General features: G+C 49.4%; 2 protein-coding genes and 1 long non-coding RNA gene across 12 annotated transcripts in view; all 3 read left to right on the top strand.

The window, feature by feature from the left end:
* Positions 1-9,771, top strand: part of Dip2 (disco-interacting protein 2) — a 31,173-nt gene extending 21,402 nt beyond the window's left edge. For 4 of the 6 annotated variants that reach the window (XM_076793051.1, XM_076793049.1, XM_076793053.1 and 1 more), the window contains 6 exons: positions 789-919; positions 1,025-1,411; positions 1,627-1,962; positions 2,073-2,369; positions 2,440-2,993; positions 3,088-9,771. In XM_076793051.1, coding sequence (XP_076649166.1) covers positions 789-919; positions 1,025-1,411; positions 1,627-1,962; positions 2,073-2,369; positions 2,440-2,993; positions 3,088-3,340 — 1,958 coding nt within the window. In that variant the 3' untranslated portion in view covers positions 3,341-9,771. The remainder of the gene's footprint in view (positions 1-788; positions 920-1,024; positions 1,412-1,626; positions 1,963-2,072; positions 2,370-2,439; positions 2,994-3,087) is intronic. The other 2 variants (XM_076793055.1, XM_076793050.1) reach the window with 1 other exon arrangement.
* A 972-nt stretch (positions 9,772-10,743) lies between these two features.
* Positions 10,744-22,544, top strand: part of Ae2 (anion exchange protein Ae2) — a 40,094-nt gene continuing 28,293 nt past the window's right edge. For 2 of the 5 annotated variants that reach the window (XM_076793062.1, XM_076793056.1), the window contains exon 1: positions 10,744-11,640. The gene's annotated coding sequence lies outside the window, so the exon portion shown is untranslated. Of the gene's footprint in view, positions 11,641-14,249; positions 14,390-17,123; positions 17,435-22,544 lie in introns of those variants that run through there. The other 3 variants (XM_076793063.1, XM_076793057.1, XM_076793061.1) reach the window with 3 other exon arrangements.
* On the top strand, positions 18,980-20,077 carry LOC143356962 (uncharacterized). The gene is made up of 2 exons (XR_013082749.1): positions 18,980-19,498; positions 19,555-20,077. It is a non-coding gene; the product is annotated as an uncharacterized LOC143356962 (long non-coding RNA).

Below are 22,544 nucleotides of genomic sequence, written 5' to 3'. Positions count from 1 at the left end.
ATACTTCTCGACACTATAACGCTGCCGAGGTCCGGGTCCGGGACCGGGGCCGATTCGATTTGGCTCTCGTAACCCAAAACGAGCGCGGCGAGATCGATACGCGATTGAAACCACGAAATCGTCGTGGTCTGGTCCTCTGCGGCGTAAGGTCGACGCTTCGCATGTATTCTTTATTATCTATTATCTATTATTTTCTATTCGCCCTTCTTTCTTTTGGCTGAGCTCCGAACACCCCGTAGTGGTCCCAGTGGCTGTAGGTAGACGATACGAATAGAGCGTGTTCGGCGACGCGAGATCGTTCGATGATCGATCGGCGATACGTATCTCTCTCTCTCTCTCTCTCTCTCTCTCTCTCTCTCTCTGTCTCTCGTCAACGGTGCGACGGCGCTCTCTGCCCGTTCACGATCGCGAAACCGTTTCGGCGATCGATTTCGCGTCGCCTAACCGAGACGCATCCGAGCGTAACCAGTATGTAACCACCAGTAACCTCTCGAACAGCACAGAACAACACTATGTTTATTTTCTACCCCTTGTATCGGTTGTTGGTTATTATTCTTTGTATCGTTCTTTTGGTTGAATCTCGAGTACGTACGATCCACGGAATGCTCCGAGCACGCCTGTAACAAGGACGTGACTTGACCGCCATCCGACGATAACGACCAACCATCTCTCACGAACCTGTATAGCTTTGATATTCCGGCCTCAGTCAGGGGAGAGTGTGTGAGCTACTCATTATTGGGTTGAGTGTTTGTGTTGGTTTACTAACGGAAAGGTGCGGGGGCGTGTAGCGGGGGATTCTGTTGCAGACGTTGGTCCGGCCAGTGTGATGGTGGGCAACATTGTTCAGGGTAACAGACTGGCCTCCGCGCAAGGACGGGATATGGGTGTCTTGGACGAGGACAGCGACAACGCTAAAAAGGTTTGATTCGAAATCTTTGATACGTTTGATCTTTACTTTTTTGTTTCCTTTTTCTTTTTTAAGCGAAAAAGAGCTCGCGGTCGTAATCGATTCATCGAATTTCAGTATCAGTTCATCTCGGAGATTCTACGGTGGCGAGCTGTGAGCACTTCCGACCACGTGATATTCACGTCGTTGAACGCGAAGGGAGCGGTCGCGACATCCCTGTCCTGCTCGCAGCTGCACAAGAAGGCCGAACGAATCGGAAATCTGTTGTTGGACCGCGGACGAATCAATACCGGAGATCACGTGGCGTTGATATTTCCTCCTGGTACAGACTTGATATGCGCGTTCTACGGCTGCCTGTACGTTGGAGCTGTGCCAGTTACCATCAGGCCGCCGCATCCGCAAAATCTCCAGACCACTCTGCCAACCGTTCGCATGATCGTGGACGTTAGTAAGTCGGTGCTCGTGCTCACCAATCAGAATATCCTGAAACTCTTGAAAACGAAGGTACGTAGCGTCTCATTCTTTTTCTTTTCCTTTTCCTTTTCCTTTTCCTTTTCCTTTTCCTTTTCCTTTTCCTTTTCCTTGTCCTTCTCCTTCTCCTTCTCCTTCTCCTTCTTCCTATCGCCGTCGTCGTCGTTGTCATTGTTGTTGTTATCCTAATTATCGTTATTCGGTGGATACGCGGCAACGAATTTGTCTGATTCGTCAACCGAACGCAGGAGGCGAACAACGTGATCGAGGTAAAGAGCTGGCCGACGATTCTCGATATGGACGACATGCCAAAGAAGAAGCTACCTGTTATGTATCGAGCTCCGACAGCGGAAATGTTGGCTTACCTGGACTTTAGCGTCTCGACGACCGGCATGCTGGCGGGAATAAAGATGTCGCACGCGGCGGTGACGTCCCTGTGCCGTGCCATGAAACTTGCCTGCGAGCTGTACCCGTCCAGGCATATCGCCCTATGCTTAGACCCGTACTCCGGACTAGGATTCGCTCTGTGGTGTTTGAGCAGTATATACAGCGGGCATCATTCCATTCTGATTCCGCCATCCGAGGTCAGTTTCCTCTGGTTTCGTTACGATCGGTCATACGTACTCGTCGATATATTTCTCGACTACGACGAGATAGATGCGCGTAGATACGACCGATCCTCCGTGTTTCGCAGGTGGAAGCTAATCCGGCGCTCTGGCTGTCCGCCGTTAGCCAGTCCAGAGTGAGAGACACGTTTTGCTCGTACGGCGTGATGGAGCTGTGCACGAAGGGTCTCGGATCATCCGTTCACGCTCTGAAGGCGCGTGGCGTCAGTTTAGCCTGCGTGAGAACGTGCGTGGTCGTGGCCGAGGAGAGACCGCGAATCGCCCTGACAACGAGCTTCAGCAAGCTCTTCTCCGCTCTGGGTCTCAGTCCTCGCGCGGTGTCCACCTCGTTCGGTTGTAGAGTGAACACGGCCATCTGTTTACAGGTACGGAAACCAACGCGAAAACCGAGAATCAAATGTTTACCGCGACGTTGTTCCTCTTGTTCCGAAACAGGGTGCATCCAGTCCGGAACCGTCCACGGTGTACGTGGACCTCAGAGCGTTGCGAAACGATCGGGTCTCGTTGGTCGAACGGGGTAGCCCGCACTCCCTGTGCCTGATGGAATCGGGAAAGCTGCTACCCGGAGTAAAAGTGATCATCGCCAATCCAGAGACGAAAGGACAATGCGGAGATTCTCACTTGGGCGAGATCTGGGTGCAGTCGGCCCACAACGCCAGCGGTTACTTCACGATCTACGGCGACGAGAGCGATTACGCGGATCACTTCAACGCTCGCCTGGTCACGGGGAACACGAACGAGGTGTACGCGAGGACCGGTTATCTGGGTTTCTTGAGACGCACCGAGAGCGTTCAGCAATCGGTGATCAGCGACGTTCCCGGCGACACGTCTGCCGCGGAAGCGGAGCTTGTACCCGGCGACGCCGAGTTGCACGACGCCGTCTTCGTCGTCGGCGCTTTGGACGAGGCTATTCTGCTGAGGGGCATGCGGTACCATCCGATCGACATCGAGAACAGCGTGATGAGGTGTCACAAGAAAATCGCGGAATGGTGAGTAAGAGATCTCCGATAGATCGATCGATTCGACGCTGTTTCTACGAGGATCGATAAAGAGCTAACGACGCGTCCCCGTACCGTTTTACAGCGCCGTGTTCACGTGGACCAACCTGCTGGTGGTCGTGGTGGAGCTCGACGGTAGCGAGAGCGAGGCTCTGGACCTCGTGGCCCTGGTGACGAGCGCCGTTCTCGAGGAGCACCATCTGGTGGTGGGCGTGGTGGTGGTGGTGGATCCCGGTGTGGTCCCGATAAACTCGCGCGGCGAGAAGCAACGAATGCACCTGCGGGACGGTTTCCTGGCGGACCAACTCGATCCCATTTACGTCGCGTACAACATGTGAGCAGCGACAGGATGCCTGGCTGGTACCACCGTACAGTCCGGTCGCGTTATCTCCGCTTCCAGCAGCTACCTTCTTCGACCGAAGATCGCGAGTCGAACTCGCGACTCGAACCTCCACTGTTCCTCGAAGAGAACGGTTTCCCGTGGCAGGAGAAAAATCATCGGAAAGATATCGCGAGGGATCCGCTCCCGTATTTTTCGAAAGAATATCGTTCCCGAACGAACGTTTCGCTTCTCCTTCGAGATAGCTACGCGCGTACTCGGATTCTGATTCGAGAAGCGCGACCAGCGAGGAGGTCGTCCTCCCGACCAAGGCCGAAGGGCCTCGGGGCGCATCGAACGCCCGGAACGCGCAAACCGGTTACCGGACGTTTGTCGCAGCGTGTACTCCTATTTCGTGGTACACCTTCGACGACGACCAATAGGATTGCGAGAAGCAGTTATCGGCAGGCGGATAACTCGTCGATTCCGCGATGGCAGCTAGCAAAGAAGGGAGGGAGACCGAGGAAGGAAACGTTGTTTAACGATATACGCACAGTGCATCGTCGGACGATCGAAGAATCGAAGATACCAACTCGACTCGCTTCCATCTTGTCGTCGTAACGCTTCTCGCCAGTCGGCGGCGGAGAACACCTCTACAGCGCTCGAACTGCCACGACAAACACATCGCGCAGCTTGAACGATCGACCATGCTTTTTCACCTCGAATCAGCAGAATCGAGCAGAGTCGAGACGACGACAGGGGCTGATTAGACCATTGGTTGTTCTATCGACGATATCCGGAACGGTAGTGAGATTTTTTACCAGTAGGAGAAACAAACGGGAAACCGAACCAGAGTTATTTTAACGGGCAAAACGAGGCGTCGACGGCCGCCCGCTCGCCCTAATCGAACGGTCGTGGCCCGTGAATACTACACGTCTCTGGTGTCTATTAGAGAAAGAGTGAAAGAAACAGGAAGAGAGAGAGAGAGAGAGAGAGAGAGAGAGAGAGAGAGAGAGAGAGAAAGGGACGGACGAAAACGAGATGAAAGAATTTGATACACTTTTGTCGTAGACCCGTGTAGTTTAACGGATTTTTTACTACGTAAAGAGTAACGATTAGCCAACATAATCTATATTCTATCGTAACATGAAAAGTTTTAACTGTCGACAGTTTTTTCTAATGTATCGCCGCTGAACGACACACGAACACGCACTCGCGCGTACATACATTGCGATTCGTGACGCAGGACGCGCGGACACGCTCGACGGTGACGGCGAGCAGAGATCTGGATCGAACGGCAAAATTACCTGACATACCTTTGTTGAACTCGCCGAAAACATTTTTGCCGACAGTCCTCTTTGTCTCTTGGTCGGCAAATATTCCACGAGTTTCAACGACGAGGCGACAACCAAGATCAGCGCCTTTGGACCAAGATCATTTTGCTGCGTCGTTGCCTTCGAGAGTACGCGCACGGTTCGCTGTCGCTCCGATTGTATTCGATTTAATAGGATTTCGTTCCGAGGCAGTTTCTACGTTGTCGATATCGTAGAACGATTTTGACGCGAATCGGTTCGGAAACGAGACACCGTGTGTAGATCGAAGAAGAAACGACAGAAAGGAGGGTAGAATGGAAGGGCCTGCTGGCCCGAGGCGGTCAAAGGTCTTACGATATATGTAGCTGCGTCGCGCACAACACCGCACCGGTTTCTACCGTAGACTCGTATTTATTCTATTATTCGCATTGGCACGCAATCGAATCGACGCGATCGGCGTGTCTGTTTTACTCTACGATGAAGTCAACTTTCTTTCTTACACGAAACGTTTTGCTTGCTCGAGAGCTCGGCGAACGCCACGTAGCTCGCGATTTATTGCGTGCCGAGAGAAGAGGGTACACTTTTTAGGAAACCACCCGGAAACCCTATCGCGTTCTCGACACACTTTCTGGGAAGAAGACCAAGGATCGCGCGCGTATTTGCATCTCTCAGGGTTTTAGCTCGTTTCTAACGAACTGTGATACGCCGCGGAAGACTGTTTAGATCGCGCGATATCTTTTCGACGATATTTTAACGACAGATCAAACCTAAGAAAACGAATCGCAGTGTTTTTTCATTACGACTTTCTCGATTGATTGCGAAGCGGATTCGAGACCCCTACGAGAGAAAACGACTGCCAACGTACATTTACAACTTATCGCGAAGCGGGTCGTAACGAATGAAACTTTCGGTCGGAAAACTCGAGTCACATTGTACGAACAACGGAATCGGAAACGAAAGCTAAAATAGTCGAGATAGCTATGCTCGAAGCGTGGATGCGCCGCGTACGCGCGGTTTCCGGCACTGGAGTCGGTCTACGGGGAAAAGTTACCCTCGGTGGAAACGCGAGCATCGGTGACAGAGAAGCGTGCGCCAAAAATTCCCACGCCGACTTTCTCTTTCTCCTTTTCTTTGCTACTTTTCTAAGCACAAACGCGTTGGACAGGCTCCTTCGTCGACCAAAGCTCAAACCACGCGAATCGCACGGATCGGCGTCGTCGCGCAACCAACGTCGACTTTCGGCTGGGAACTGGAACGTCCGCTCGTCGATCCTCCCCGCTGCTAGACAAATCCGCGGAAAACTTTTCCACCTCTCCTCTTTCCTTTTTTGCCGCGAAACGGAAATCGTACGATCGAAGGTGTACCAGAGTTGTGTTCGTGTTGTTTCGAATTATCGATTCTTGCGAGAGTTTGAAAAGTTTTTTTCATCCTGCTGTGGAACGTTATGCGTTTGCAGCGCATAAAATACCAATTTCATTCGATTTCGAATCTTTCGAATCCTTCGAAAGGTGCGACAAGTGAAAAGTCCTTTGAATCCTGGTCGGTTCAATCTGTTCGCGACCGCGTAAACGCGCGTAAGCTTCAGCAGTCCATTTATTATTATTTAACGATACATTTTCTTGAACCGATACGCGTTGCGACTGCTCGATGGCTTTCGCGCCTAACAATTATCGGTACGTTGTATATTTTATGTTATCGATAAGCATTATTATTTTATTCGCTAACGAAGCTCGTTGCGCGGAGCGAGACTAGGCAACTTTTACGTTTATCGAAGTCGGTTCTCCCAGACGAGAGGAGTTGCTTGCGCGTGTAAAACGTTTTTTTTTTTTTTTCGTCGTTTCCGAGGGAAGGCTAGCAACAAGATTCGAACGCGAGGAGCGAGCAATAGTCTGTCTCGGATGTCGGACGAAAAGTCTCGAAAGCCGAGACGAAGAAAACGACCCAGACCCGAAAGTCGATCGCGTCTCTTCTCGTTACCTTGGAGTTTTATTGTTCCCGAGACTTTTTCTACGGATATGTACATTTGTTGATAGTTTTATAATTTTTATATTCTTATTTGAATAAAGTGACACACGAGTGTGCGGCGCGCTCGCAATACCGAGACACGCGACACGCGACGCGCGGAAGCTACGAGGACGAACAGATTTCGTCGATTCTCTTGTATTCGACGTCTTCGTTCGTTTAAACGTCCCAATTTCCTTCGTTCAGCCTATCGACGAACAACATGGTTCAAGACGAACGTATCTGTCAAAGATGACGAATTCGATACCGCGCGTGCCATACTTTGCAAACAACGCCGATAACACGGCTGTATAGCTTATTAGGATTAGACATAGAGTAAAGAAAATTTCATGAACATTTCTACCTTTTTCTTTGGTGAAGATCTTTAGAAATTGTAAGGCCGTACCGATTCACGGTTTATCGATAAGCGAGGCGATCAAATGTCGCGAGTTACCGGGCTGACGAAACGAATGTTTTTTCGCGAACGAAATTTCTGTGATTATAAAGAAAAACGACGCTTGTTGTCCCCCGCGAGGGATAAGGACAAATCGACTACGAAAGAACAAGTCGATTCGCTCTATAACCACAGATTTGTTCGCGCGATAACTGGAAAAAGCGAAAACCTCGGAGCGTAGAAAATTCCATTCCAGGTTCGTCGATTGTTCTCTGGCAAGATATATCGTCGGACTTTTCTTAAACGCGGCAAAACGTGGTCGACGAATAAAGGCCAAGCCCCGAAATTTCAGAACGCTACCGGGACAAGCCGAGCAGCCGACTTTGCTCGGCGCTTACGGTGGGTCTCTCGTGGTCGATCGAATATCAGCCACCGAGAACCGAGACCTTCGCAGACGGCTAAGAGTATTAGAAGGGAGGTGATGCGTGTTGCTCTCGTGCTCGTTGATCCGTGTTGCGTAATGTTCTTCCCGGTGACAGTGAACGCCCGCGCGTTTCAAAACCGGTTTCGTTATCAGTTTCGGAAACAAAGCTGTCGCCTTCTTCTTCTTCTTCTTTTGTTCGTTGACACGGAAAAGCGAACGACTCTTGCCTCGAAGAACAAGAAACGTTGAGAGTTTCGAAGAATCGCGGTATCGATCAACGTGCGTCGTTGCGTGGTTGCGTCTATTTCCGTTATTGCGTTGCGCGTCGCGCGTCGCGCGTCGCGCGTATTCTACCGATCGATGGTCCCAGACACCGGACGTCCGTTTACAGGCGTCTTGTAAATATACGTATATCGGTACCAAGCAGATTAGAATCCTTTTCACCGTTACTTCCTTACAGCTCCCAAAACCTTTTGCACTCGCCTCTTTGGGGCTACTGTTGTTCCGTAACTGGCGAATAGACCTCGATTGGCTCGCGAGCTACGGTCACGGTTACGAACCTGCTCCTGGTTAAAACGGAATCGAATTGTTCGAGATACATGGCTCCCGACTCCGATCGGTCGATGCTGTTCCTAATTAGACGCGCGCGCGCGCGCGCGATGGGTTTTGAACACGGCTTCGTCGAACCGTTCCCTCTCTCGGTTTCTAACCATTAAGGTCTCGTGCCATGCTACCTTGTGTCCTTTCGCGTAATCGCGCAGGAAGAAACGGCCGTGCTCGAAATAACTGACTATCTGCTGAAATCTGTACGCGAGACGAGCTAGGAATCGTTTCTTCTGGCGCGAAACCTTCAAAATCATTGCGCCCCGTGTACTCGATGCGCTCGGTGCACACCGATCACGATAGAAATGCGCGGCGTTATCGTGTACACGTGTTCTATGTATAAGCGACGAGCGTGCTTCTGTACAAGAATGAAACCCTGTTTCCCTGTTTCTTTGTTTCTGTTGAAAATAGACGCATATAAGATATTTTATCTTCCGTTTCGACGATCTTTACATAATCGAAATTGCATTTGAAAGCACGTCGAACGCCTTTGGTTTCTTTGTTACGAAATGTTTCTTTACCGCGTATACGCGGTCATTCTGTTTAATAGTTGTCCTGCATCGATACGTTTCATTGTAACGCGTAAAACTTTCGAAAGGGCATCGTGCTGATTTTTGGTCGTTCAACTTGTCCTCGGTTGCGCGTCGCTTGTTAACTGTCTATTTAAAATGATCGCGAGACCATTTCAGGTGGATAGGTGGGAGCGTGGATCAGGACGAACGGCGGAAACAACGAACACCATGGAAAGGGGAGAGTGCGAACATTGCGCAAACCTACTCGTACGCACAAACTGGATGCGCGCGCGCAAGGAACTTGGTTGTATTATGTATAAATGTTGATAAATAGTTGATAGAAATGTCGCGTTCGAGCCAGGACGAAGGCAAGACAGCCGATGGATCCATGGATCCACGTATATCTTTGAAAGGGTACCGAGCGTGATCCTGGACAATGGGAAATGATCTCGAGTCGTGTACATAATTGCTCTGCACCCATCTCCGGGTGTTAGAAATTGCTAAGGTATGATATAGTTTGTACGTGGATGTATACATGTACATATATTACATGTGTGTGTGTATATGTACATTGTATACGGACATATACATATACATATACGTATAAATATTACCACGGAGCAATATAAACGGTCACTGTCCTTTACCAAGCCGTAGCGTTTTGCCTGTAACAATCGGACGAGACTAACATGGTTGATACCTTTCGCGTGTCCGTTCCTAACCCTGAGACCGCGTCCTTTGTCGTTTCATGCGTCGTCCCAGGAGGACGACGAAGGTCACGCCGCGCCGCGCCGCGCCGCGCCGCGCCGATCCGAAACAGCGCGGAGGCGATAGGAACGCGACAGCAGCGTATCAATTTAGTACAGTCCGTAGCGGACTCTCTTCTGTTTTGGTTTATTTTTTTCTTTTTCTCGTTACAAGCAGAGGGAAATGGAGAAACGGTGAACGAAAGGAAGAGGAAACGCGTACGAGACCGGTGTTCCTTATGGACGCCTTGCGGTCGAACGCGGGCGCGAGCGCGAGCGCGAGCACACACGCCCTGATCGTACTACATACGGTACCGTGTGTTGCGACGCGACCTAACAATTGCACACACCACCCAGGATCCCTTTAAAACCGAGCGCCTCTTTGTAATCCATACGATATTTCACGAGGAGCTTCGCGAGCTGACATCAATAAACGTAATGTACATTTTTGCAACGAGCCGTTCGACTCTTTTTATGCACCTGCATCCATCCTCGCATCCCTGTTGGTTCGTTCGTTTGTCGCGTCGCATATATGTACCTTCTTTCCCGCAATAAGCACAGATTTTTTTGTTCGAGATAGACGACTGAACGATAGAAAGTGGTGCGTGTACCGTATACGCATCGAATACGAAGGAATCAACGGCTATAAGGCGGATGAAAATGTCTATTACACGTGTGTCATAGTTTCGATCGTTTGACCGTTTGACTATTCGAACGCTGTCGGTTGTATTTATATGTACAGGCCGCGTTCCACGGTTCGTTCGACCCGTATGTACATACTTGGTATTTGGACGCTCGGAGGATGACGAGTTCGCGAGACAGGAATCGCTCCGACCGAGACTACTTATGCGACCGTGCGAATCAAGAGATCAAAATCACGACGTCGTCTCGTCTCTCGCTACGCGCCAGAAGAAAGTTCGGCAAATATATGTATGTATTGCCCGGTAAATTGAATCGACGCGCGCGACCAGTTCGAAACGATTCGCGTACACTGTGCAACCGTCTTTGTTTATTTAGGTGCGTAAACAGCTAGACGATCGACCTAAAGTTTCGCGTTTCGTAAGAAAGCCAAAGGCGCGTCCCTCGTGTGTGGCTTCGGTGTTTAGCGACCGTTTCATAACACGCGCCACAACCGCTCGAAGAAACGAGATTCCCTTAACCTTAGAAAAAATCGAGCGGTTGTTGCAACGTTCCCACGAAATCGGCGAATCGATCGTTTGCAACGATAAGAGTTCTGTTTCGATTTGGGAACACTGACCTTTTGATCTTTTTAAAACACGCGGGACGACCAAAGCTCGTTGAGAATTGGAATCGGATCGAAGTACGGTAAGTCTCTACGGGAAGATCCGTCGTTACGAAATGTTTTCGATACCTTCCGCTGCAGGCTACGGTCCGTCGCGGCTCGAAGCTTGCGCACCGAAATTCGAAGAGCGCCGGTCGAAACGATTAAAACGAGTTCCCGGACACGAGGCGAGCGCTTTCAGAGTACGAAGCACGAAACACGGAACACGAAACAGGAAGCACAAAGCACGAAACACGCCGCAAGAGACACGAAACACGTTGGCGGCGCGTTGGTTCGGTGGTTTTCGCACGATAGACATCGGAACGCCGGGATTGGCTGACGCGGAAATTTCATTCTGTTCCGTACGTTCCTTTTCTCTTTCCCTTGGTTTGGTCTGTCGGGTCGCGTCGCGTCGCGTCGCGTCGCGCCGCCCCGTGCCACGCCGGTTGGCTTGCTCCCTCTCCCCTACCCGTCGATCTGCCACCGTCCGACCCGACACGACCGCGCCGCGCGTTCAAGAAAGAGATCGAGCAACGTGTATCCCCAGTCCCCCGGGAAGTCGTGCGGTAAACGGCATTCGAAGACGTTCGTGCCCGTGCCCGTGCCCGTGCCCATGCCCGCGTCCGCGCCGAACAGTACCTCGTGTCGGTGACAGTGCGTTCGCGAACACGGATATCTGCAAGGACAAAGATCCTGTGGCGCGTGTTTACCCGGCTCGGCCCGGTCCGAATCGGTTCTGTTGGTCGCGCTATCCGTTGGAAGAAGAAGGAGCGCGTTGTTGGTATTAGCGACACACGCGGATAGAACCGAGAACGCCGAGAACCAGTGTACGCATAGGAGAGCTCGCCCTCCTGGCAACGCGGTGTTGTCGCTCTCGGAACGATGATCGTGCGTTCGAGCGGTTAGACGCAATCGGAACGGAATACAACCAGCAAATCGTCGAAAACAGTTGCCTCCCGATCCCGATCGACCGAGACCGAGGTCCGGTTCGGACGGCCACGCTGCAAACAGGAACGGCTCGCCACGCATCGTTTATACGCGAGGGTACGTAAACCGTTTCGATTTTTCTTCCTCCCTCGATCGATCTGTCTCGACAACCACCACTAGAATCTTTACACTCGTCGACCAGGGCGCTTCTGCTCTGCTCTCCCATCGTCCCGTTCTCTCATTCCTCCATTCTCTTATTCTCTTTTTCTTTTATTCTCCCGTTTTTCCGAGCCATGTACATGCACAGGTATACATCTATAGTACTACTACTACTCTCTCTCTCTCCCTACCTTTCTCTTCCTCCATGCGACTATGTAATGTATCTCGAAGGTTCGACCGACGCTTCGATCTCTCCGTCGCGTTTTCAACGCGTGCGACTCGATGTCGCGTTCCACCGAATTCTTGTCTACGAACGGTACGACAAGGTTTCGCACGATTACATAGACGTCGCTGACTAATCGCGTGGCCATTTTAGTTGCTGTCAACGGTATACATACCGCTCGGCGTTGGTCCGTCCAGTAATTCCGATACGATACTATATCTTTCTGAGAAATTTCTTCCCTTACTTCGAAGAATTGTTGTTTCCGCGCGACCGTCTTTGCTTTTAATCGATTATCCGGTGACATAGTGCACCGCTTAAAGTCTAGAGTATTTATCGAACGAATTACCGAGGATCGGTCCGTTTCGGTTCCGGTTTCGGTTTCAGTTTCAGTTTCAGTTTCGATGTCTCGTGAGAGAGAGAGAGAGAGAGAGAGAGATAGGGTTGCGAAACGTATTTTTTTATGTCGAGAAACCGTCTACATTGTTGTTGCGTGACATGTGCCATTCGAACGAGATGCGATGCGAGTATTTACACGTAGGTTCCACATGAAAAGCGCGAAACGCGACCCGCTCGAACACGAGTGACAGAAATAATTTAGCACGGGTGTGGGTGAAAATGTGTCGCGTTTGTGCGGAAGAGAATATATAGGAAAACTCGGAAGATATTGGTGACGGAAGCGGTAGAATACGCCACCGCGCCGCGTCGATCTATTTTTGAATAGTCTCGCGAAAGGGCAACCGTCCGCGGGCGCGAGCGCGAGCGCGCGCGTGTTCTTACAGGTCTACGTAGGGTATTTGACGATTCCGTCGCGTCGATTCGCAAACGGGTACGTTTCGCCTTATCATCCGTCTCGAATATCGTTTGTTATTTCGGAGACCGCTCGTGGGGATGTCGCTCGCCACGATGGATTACCGTTTACGACACGATTGCGTCGAACGAGATGCGCTTATAGATACGAGTAACGATGAAACGGCAACGAAACGAAAAGAAAGTTGCGCTTTTAGCTCTCTGAAACTCGCTTCTGCCATCTACCCACTTACCTTGTCACGGTGCGATCGTTTGAATTCGTTCGCGTTTCCGAGAGAAAGTAAAAGTAAAAAGTTGTCTCGCGACGTTTCACATTTCGTTAGCGTCTTGCTGTACCGCCATATCGTTCTACCAGTGTTTGATCGTCAACTTGAAATTCGCTCGAATCGATCGAAGAAAGACTCGATTCTAAAAACGGTTTCATCGAACGGAAGTATAATACGTTCTAAAAACGTTTTAATTACGCGAAAAGGTTTCGACTCGAATCCGTTAACGCGTAGCCGCGAGCGTGACGTTAAATCGATAGTCCTTGCTCATCGGATAATCTAATATCTATCCTCGTTCGGTTGTTCGGAGGTCTCGGCCGAGTGTTGTTTGACGATTGCTCGTTGAGAGCCCGGGACGAACGAGTTCCCGCTACAACTTTCCCAATAAAAATGGCCACACGAATGAAAAACCCGCCAGTTGGAATTTACTAGAGGTTTCCCTGAACGCGACTCGACGTATGTACATAAATACGTATCGCGATAAACCTTTTATCGTGAAAGTACGCGCGCGCAGAACTATTCTTTTTGACCGACCGAACGGGCTCTCTGTTAGGGGCGTTTCGGGAACGTTTGGCAGTTGGCCTTATCCGAGTTGCCGAGCAACCATCGGTTATCGTTGAACGTTCTTCCAGTCGCCAGCCGTAATAACTATCAAACGTGTTCCGCGTCCTGCGGTTATTCTTAATTGCTTTTCGCTCCGGCCGAGCCGTTAACCCGTTAACACTTTGATACTTTAATGCGTTCGCGTACTCGTCTTTCCGTTCGCTGTTGCAGCGTTGCGCGTATCTACATATTTGCACCGTTGTATCGCTGCAACGTAATCTTCCGCCAGAAAGTTTTGCTCAAGAAAGTTCGAGTTTTATTTTTCTATTGTAGTTTTGTCCTTCCGATAGAATAATCTTATTCGAGTGTTTCAAGATAATACGTAAATTCGTCTATGGTCTATTATTAGCCGGTATCGTTTGAAGCTTTTTAAGGGAAATCGAGGATCGATGGCATGTCGCCACCTGGCTTTCGAAGGATTCACTACAGGCTCTTGGCCTGTAGACGATCTCAAAAGAGGGCGAACGAGGCTAACAATGGCAAGACTGTAGCCGGGCCGTGGCCGGGTTGAATGGATGCATTCGTTCGTTTATCATATAATGTACCTAATATAATCTATATAATGTACCTATATGTATACACATATATTATATATATATATATATAATATTTTAATCGGATGAACAGTCCGGTAGTGTTGTTGGACATACGCGAATGTAAATTGCCAATTACATACGTGTAGGACGACAAGGAGGTTTTGGAAGTATCCGACGCTACAAAGCGAGGATGCCAAGGAATCCTGCTGGTAAGAGGACCGACGCTTGTGCCGCTTACCCTCGAGCTACGAAAAAACCTGTAAAGAAACTGCGTCGGTAATAAGCCACCGACCATTCGATCACGTACAAAAACATTATGAAATGTATTAGACGCGCGTTGCTTTTATAAAAAGAAAAATCGATAAAAGATGAAACATTTGTAGGATTCGTTGGTGATTCGCAGAGCGGTGTGGCGCGTAGTGCCCGCGTAGTCCGCGTGTCAGATTGATTGCGACAAATCATTCGGTATTCCTGGAACGCGCGTCAAGGCAGATTTAGATCGCCGGTGAAATTGGCCACGTAGCGGCTCTCTCGACAGCCTTGGCGAAAAATTCGGAGTCAAAGAACGACGCTTTCGAAAAAATCAGCGCGCGTCTCAGCCCGTAACCGTAACCGTAACCGATGGAGTCGAACCGAGCGATCCGTTTCTTTTATCCAGCGACGAAATACTAGAAACAGACGTTTCCATGGTCCCCGAGTATAAACAGAAATTGACAAGCGGTGTCGGTCAAAAGCGACCAGTCGGACCGCGCTACAAGAGTTGTCGCTGTCTTGCAACGTGGAACCCGGGACCCGGGACCCGCGACACGGCACAAGGGCAACGGGAGCGAAGCTCGGTGTTACGCGATGCGATATACTTGAAGTAGTAGTGGTAATCTTGCGCCTGATCAATCGGACAGTTTCTTTCCGAATTATTTTCGCATTCCTTCCGGTTACCACCTTTTCAGACAGCGACGATACATATGGCGTGGTACATATCGCCTATTGTTCGGATTCGTTAATGTTTCTATCGGTAATCTAAGAACGAATGCCTGTCTGTTGTCTCTTGCAATCCTAATGTATCGTCGTAAGTAAGTTTTCCATTTAAATTTTGTTGTTCCGAAGCGAAAGACTCGGTTGGCATTTCGACGAACGAATTCTCATTAGGTCAATATGGACCGGTGTATTACAGTTTCGAGTAAGATTCGTCGAGAGGTACCATCTATCTCCCGGTGCGTCGTTTTATTTTCGTAGCGCGAATTGTTGATGTTTTTCGAAGACGCGCACCTCGCACGAACAAGCGCGCGCGTCATTCTCTCCTTGTATTATTCTTTTAGCCAAGCACTCCGGTCGTGTTTGACACGCATCTGCTCGTTTGTTCCTTTGAATCGCTAGAGCACGAGCATGAGCATGAGCATGAGCGAGTGCGAGAGCGAGAGCGAAAGCGAGAGTAATAGAAACCATCTGAAAGTTTTGTGCCGGTTATGTAAACGTCCACGGAGGAATCTGATCGCTGTTGCGTCGGTTCTCGCGAGAGTTCGATCGAATCGCTCGAGTAGAAAAACATTTTCAGCGAAAAAGTTAAGAATCGACGGTAATATCCAACTGGAAAACGGCGCAGCGTCGCTTATCTTACCTCGCGTAGAACATTTCGAACAATTCTTTAACTTCCCGTTTGGAAAAAATGATTCGTCGAAAGAGCATCGAAACGATGTTGTTGTTTGAGACCAAGGCTTCATTTTTCTATGGCCGAGTCAATAATAGAAGAGACAAGAAAATTGGTCTCTGCGAATGCTCGATTAGCATATTTAATGACTCTTCGCGGCTAATTACCGCGTTTATCGCTAAAACAATAATTACCGCTAGACCACGGATGCTTACGTAAATTCACCTTTTCATCGACTCGCGTTCTGGAAACGGTTGACGATACGAGGACAATAATACCTGTGCGTACATGTGTGCGTTTATGGTACGCTGCTATTTCCTCGCGTTTCGACCAGTTGCATCCGTACCGATAAATACGTAAAGAGTAAATGTTTATAGATTTTGAGCAAAAGACTATCGTTTGGCCGCTAATCCGATAGCTGTGCCCACGCGACGTTAAAAGCATAAATGGCCCATAATCTTGTCTCGTCGTGCTTGTAATCCTGCGCGCCACGGTCGTGTATACACCTTTCGTATCTTGATCGTATACGTTTATACGATACATACGCGAATCGTGAATTGCGAAAACGTTAATTACAATTGTTTGGTGGTGGTGGTGGTGGTGGTGGTGGTCGTGGTCGAAGCAATGGTAAAAGCTTTGTTTGTCCACGTTTATTTATCTCGGTGCGCTCGATGGAACGATTTATCGAGGCACGAACCGAGTGTCGACGCGCGCGATATAGAAACCATTATCGGTTAATTCGTTTGATTCGCGTTTTATATGTTTGCTCGGCCGGTCGGCCGGTCGGCCCGCGCACCAATCACCAGTCACCAGTCACGAGTTACGAGTTACGATCTCGTTTTCAATGAGCTTAATCGAGTCGACCGCAGCACGCGACACGTCCTACACAATTACAACGGCCCCAACTACATATCGCGAAGCTCGTCGCATCGCATTTTCCACGGTTCCCTAAATTTCCGTTCCTCGCGAATTTCCGGTAATCTTGTTTCGCGAGATTTATGCGCACGCCAACGACTATCGTTTTGGTCGTACCCCCTTGCACCGATACGTACCGCGTAAAATCTGTTTTTACCGTAGCTACGTTTCTCCCGCCTCTGGTTTTACGGTTGCGCGCTCGCAACATGTACAGATTCCGATCGTTCGATGTTGCATTACCGGTTTTCATTTTCGTCGTGCGAAAGGAGATTTCAAAGTTTCGTCGACGAGTCTCGAACGTTCGAGTCCGGCGTCTCTGTTGAAATTTTGATATCGCGCTCCTTTCCGACTTGTACCGTGTACGAACAACGCAACGAACTATCGAAGGCGGTCCAAAATTTGATAACGACCGAGCAAGGCAAGAGTATCTACGCGTCGAAGGTGCTGTCGTCGCGACTCGTCGCGCGTCGCGCGTCGGCCTGATTCGAGTCGAGGGCAACTTTACGATTGCCGAGAAGTAAAAGTCGGCTCGGCTCAGCTCGGGGGCCTGTTCGGCCACGGTTCTTCGAAAAGTTCCATCGAGACGGTTGCCTTCAAGGCCTAAGAAAGGTAAACGTCTGAATTACGAGCGATCCTCAGCGTCTTTGACATCGTTTGTCGTAGCCTTCGCGACGAACCGATATCAACGAGGACGCCAGAAGAGCCTTCCTTGTTTCGTCATTCTCAAGGATCGTCGTTACATCGAATCGGATAATCGGTAAGTATTGGTATCGTACGAGCGTAATTAGAAAATACGCGATCAACGGGCATGCACAGTTTTCGAAGGTTTGGTTGGTATGTACTGGGAACGGTAGACTCGGCAATTACGAGAGCAAACAGGTAGAATCGAAAAATTTGAAAGTCCGTTCACAGGACCGATCGCAAGAATCGTAGAATAGGCAATCGTTGATGTCGGGACTGTAATCGTTGCTCTTATATCACCCGTAAGCACCGAGTTTATGACAGTGCTGCCTGTTGAAATCCTCGACTGTCGTCGTACCTCGACGGAACTAATTCCTGATGGATCTACGTTGGCCCGTTCACCGGTTTCCCCGTTTCCCCGTTTCTCAAGCAAATATTCAATTACGATTTTCATTCGACAAACATTCAACCGCAGCTTTATTTCAAGAAAATCAGATAATGTACTCGAGCCGAGAGTACCTATTGTGCTGGACATTGCAAATGTTTCCCAAAATATTCGATGTAAATACGTGCTATGCGCCGATCAATCGAGAACGTCGCATTCGAGTCGAATCTCTGCTCGACTTCTGGTTACCTGAAACACGTTTCCGAGGGCAGGAGCCGGCTCTCGATCCACCGCACGAAACGGAAATAATAGGTACACGAACGTGTACTCGATTATGTAACATCGAAATCCGTTTGCAAATTTTCGCGAGCCTCGATCGAAGAAAACGACGCGGCGCGGTCGTTCGATTCGCAATGGAGGGCTCGAATCTCTCGTCGAGCCTCTACCATTCTACGAAATCGCGTGACGTAATAGGAAAGTTACCTGCGATGAAATTGTTGCGGTTCCGAATGCCGAATATCGAACACCGAACTTTCCTCCCCACGCGGCTGTCGCTCGCGAACTTTGGTATTTAACTCTTGCTAATGCGAATGCGAATAATAATCTGTTTGAAAATTATACGTGCCGAGCACAACCGATCTTCCTCTATAATCGGGTCCCTTTCGAATAACGAAAACGACAGGTATGTACATATTTCGAACTGAAAGAAGTTTAGAGTGCGTCCGTTTACCAGTCGTGTCTTCGAGCCGGTTTGTTTACTTCTTTCTTTATTCAATTTCTATAATTTCGCAACGACGTTGGATCTAACTTACTCGTGAAAAAATATGTAGTGCCGACACGGATGGACGAAAATCGAAACACGTAAAACCGTAGCGAGAAGCTCGGGTCGATAGAACTGGACGACGCGACAGGACAACAGGAGTCTCCACGATCCAACTGCACACGAGTCGCGTAAGACGGAATCTACGACGGCTACGATCCGATCGTGCGTTCGCGCGATACAGCTCGATACCGACCGTGCGACTCGGCCCCGTTTAATAACTTTTCAACAGCCATGTATTCGAATTTTCTTCGTGCTCGTTTGCCGCAGTACATAGTGTTTCGAAAGTATAGCATGTATGCCGAAATCGAGTATTCGTACAGCTCGACTTTCAGCTTACGAATAACGTTATCGAGCAACTTTAAGAATCACCAAATTCAGCACAGGAGGGTGTAGAAAAAAGTTGCTCTATTTCGTATCGCCGAAATAGAGTTTATTTATAATTTTTCGTTTTAGCGTTCTCTATCTCGACGGTGGAATATTTTTAGTAGAATCGGTAGCACGGCGATCAATATATGTATATGTATATGTATATGTAGTCGGCGCGTGCATGGAGCAGCGCGTGGGGAGTTCGTTCGCGAAATGTCTGAAAAAGGCCAGGCGCTCGGACGTTTTCCGGTCGCACGCGAAACAGAAAAAGAGAAGCGGAAAGCGAGCTCAGCGTTCGTTTGTTGTCACGGTAACTTTTCAGGCAGACACGTATGATTTATTAGATGACCCGAGGTCGTCGGACTCTCTCCCGCTTTGGCACTCGTGTCCTATCCGAGTCCCGTACACGGGACAAGTGCAAATATATTTCGCTTATGCAATCCCGTCGATCCCGTCTGGTAAACGACTTCCAACGAACCGTTATTAAGAATCGAGATTTATTGCTCGGATGGTGTTTCGATTCGTCGATCGTTCGTCCAACGATGTATTTGTTGCCGTTCAATGCTGTACCGAGAGCGAGCGAGAGACAGACAGAGACAGAGAGAGAGAGAGAGAGAGAGAGAGAGAGAGAGAGAGAGAGAGAGAGAGAGAGAATGGATGGATGAATGAACGAGAGTGTATTTTAGATTTGTTTACTGACGATTGAGCATCGCGACCAAATCCGGTGGGATTATTCGACACGAAATCCGAACAGCGCGATGGCGCTGCGTGGCGCTAAAACGGTGAAGATGGAACGCCTTGTTTATCGCTACCGCAAATAGCGCGTAATAAATTGTTCGTAGAAGTCGTCCGATCTCATACGATTCCATACGTTTCTACACGATTTCGAAAAATCCAAGTCCGCATCTTTATTTAAATGCGCGAACCATCGAAGCGTTGCAGAAGGGAAAGACCCCGGTTTGTTCTATGCGCTCGTTCAAGTCCGATTCGATTACGGTAACCAGAATATAGAATTGTCGATCGATCCCGAATTTTCGATGCTCGAGCGGTTATCGTGTTCGAGCTCGGCTGCTTTCGTGGCTCGTGGTTCGCTGTATCCGTTCCAGTGTATTTTTACCAAATATACGTTTGCTTTTTTCATAGATGCTCTTTTCTCTGGTATCAGTTTCTTCATTTGTCTTCCTCCTGCTACCGTTACGACACGACGATACGATTCTCGGCCAAATGTCGTTGTTCTTCGATCGAGTGTCCGTATCGCTGTCAACGTTTATTACTATGGAAACGTTGACTATAGAACGTACGAAGATTCGCAAGATCGTTGTTTCTCGTTGACTTTTTCCTTAGAGTTAACGGGAGATGATCGGGTCCTAAAGTTCGTGACCAGCGAAAAAAATTAATGAAAATTATCTGAACTATAGGCGTTCGGTTTTGTTCGCTTCGGCACGGCTCGGCACGGCTCGGCTCGGCTCGGCTCGGTGGCGAACGCGTCGATGTTCGAGCAGCGACAGGTGGAAATAAAGGTGTTTGCACATCGCGCGATCGATGATAGCCTTAGCATTGTCCGGTCGGTGGCATGCACGATCAACCGATTAACCGTGACCTAGACGGCTCGATGTTATATTTACATTTACCCCGGCGCTACGAACCCTTCGCAAGTTTAACTCGTCTCGTGCCGTATCCCGTGTCCTGCATCCTGTTAATTCTTGCGGTAAATATAATTTCCTTTTAAAGAAAATGGGACTTGTGGTCGATGAAGCCAACTTGGGTCGGCGCAGTAGTTTCGGCGACGAAGTAATTTGGCCTCGCAGGCCCGATAATGAAACTTTAGAGTCGTTTTCGGAACAAAAGTGGCGAGTCAGTGCGTCGCGTCGCGTCGGGTCGCGTCGCGTCGGCGGACTGACGAAGAACGAAGAGCAGAGGACGATAAGGCGCGTGGGAGTTTGTCGCTCGAACGAGCGTGAAATCGTTCGGCGCCACGCTACGCCACGGCAATAACGCGGTAAACGAGCCGCGAGAACTAGAATGCGTCGCGTTTAACCACGGAATATGGGTCGCGATCGCTTCGCCAGCCGCGGGGAGAGAATACGATTCGAGATCACGGAGAAAAAGTGAGCGTAAGGTTGGACACTTGCGTGCACGCGACAAGTACGAGCCTCCATCCACGATATTTTTATCCCAAGATGCATTTAGGCTAACTGGGAGCCTCGCGGAAAAGTTGACGATCGCTGAAAAATGTTCGGATGCACTCGTCTTTTGCATTGAACAAGACCCGACCAAACGTCTGTATTTTTTCGACCAAAAAATAGGCGATAAAACTTTAAACCTTGAAATCCTTAAATTGTTTGTTAACCTTACGATATCTTGCGCGGTGGTGCAGGTGTGAGCATAGATGCAAGTACGAGCACGGGATCGGGAACGGACGCGGGAAGCGGGAAGCGGGAAGCGGGAACGGGAACGAGCCGACGCGACGCGACGCGACGATACTTGCGCGCGCGAGGCCGTTTCTTTGAATTAAAAAGGAAGGCCAAGGCTAAGGAAGGCAAGATCGCGAAGCCTGTTACTCTCTGACCCGTGTTTCGAAAGATCGTTTGCGGGTTTGTTAACCGTTTGTTCGTCGGCATGCCGTCTGCCTCGAAATTGCGAATGCTTCCGATTTTCTGACTTGATCGTTCCAGTAATCGTAGAACGTAAGAAAATGTCGGGATTTTGTTCGTAGCGCCGCGTAACGATCACGAGTGAACGGAAGCGGAGGAAATAGACGGAGAGAAAAAGGTCAAGTACCCTAACGTCGACTGGTTTCTTCGAAGAGGAATCGTTTTCTACCGTTTTTTGCTTTACGAGTGCAACGACGCGGCCACGCCATCAACCGCGTAAATCGGTTTAATAGAAGTGTAGATCCATCCGCCGCGCAACGATTCAATTATAGATCGTGGACTACGCGGAAATTGTTCACTTTCCGACGATCGTAACCTCGATACGGGCGATAACGCGGCACATCGGTGAAGAGTGCGCACGACCGTTCGATTCGATTCGATCCGTGGCTCTGGCGATCGATCGAAATCGTAACTTTAGCGTATCCGTTGCTACGTCGAGTTACGGAATCGAAGTCGCAGACTAGTTTTCGCGTATGATCGACCGAAATTGTTAACGATTGCAAGTTGCGCCGTTCAGAAACGAAAGAAACGAGGTTCGACGAGCGGAGAAGAATCGTCCGAAATTCGATCCTCGAAAATTACTTGTTAACCACAGAGTCGGCTGCGGGAGCGCTAAATAATACCGTGACGCGTCTAATTGAAGCGTTTCGAGCGTCCGAGAAACGATCAACGATCGTTTACGAGCGAGCGTCACGTGGAACCGTTCAAACCGTTCAGACGCGGCATGGCGCAGGCAGCAGAAGCGACAGAAACGAACCCAACTGTTTTCAATGCGAGCCGCGTGTTTGCTCTCGGTGTCATCGTTTGCCGTCATGTGACATAATTAAACGGGATCGGTAACGAAGTTAAGAGCCGCGCTCGGTCGCGACGATCAAGGGTGGAAAGCGCGAAAGACGCGATCAAACGAAACGAGATACGCGGTGCTTAATAATCCTCTTGATCGCACCCGAGATGCTGG

This window comes from Halictus rubicundus, chromosome 9 (genome assembly GCF_050948215.1).
Source record: "Halictus rubicundus isolate RS-2024b chromosome 9, iyHalRubi1_principal, whole genome shotgun sequence".
NCBI classification, from domain to species: Eukaryota; Metazoa; Arthropoda; class Insecta; order Hymenoptera; family Halictidae; genus Halictus; species Halictus rubicundus.
This window is presented reverse-complemented; position numbering and strand designations above follow the sequence as displayed.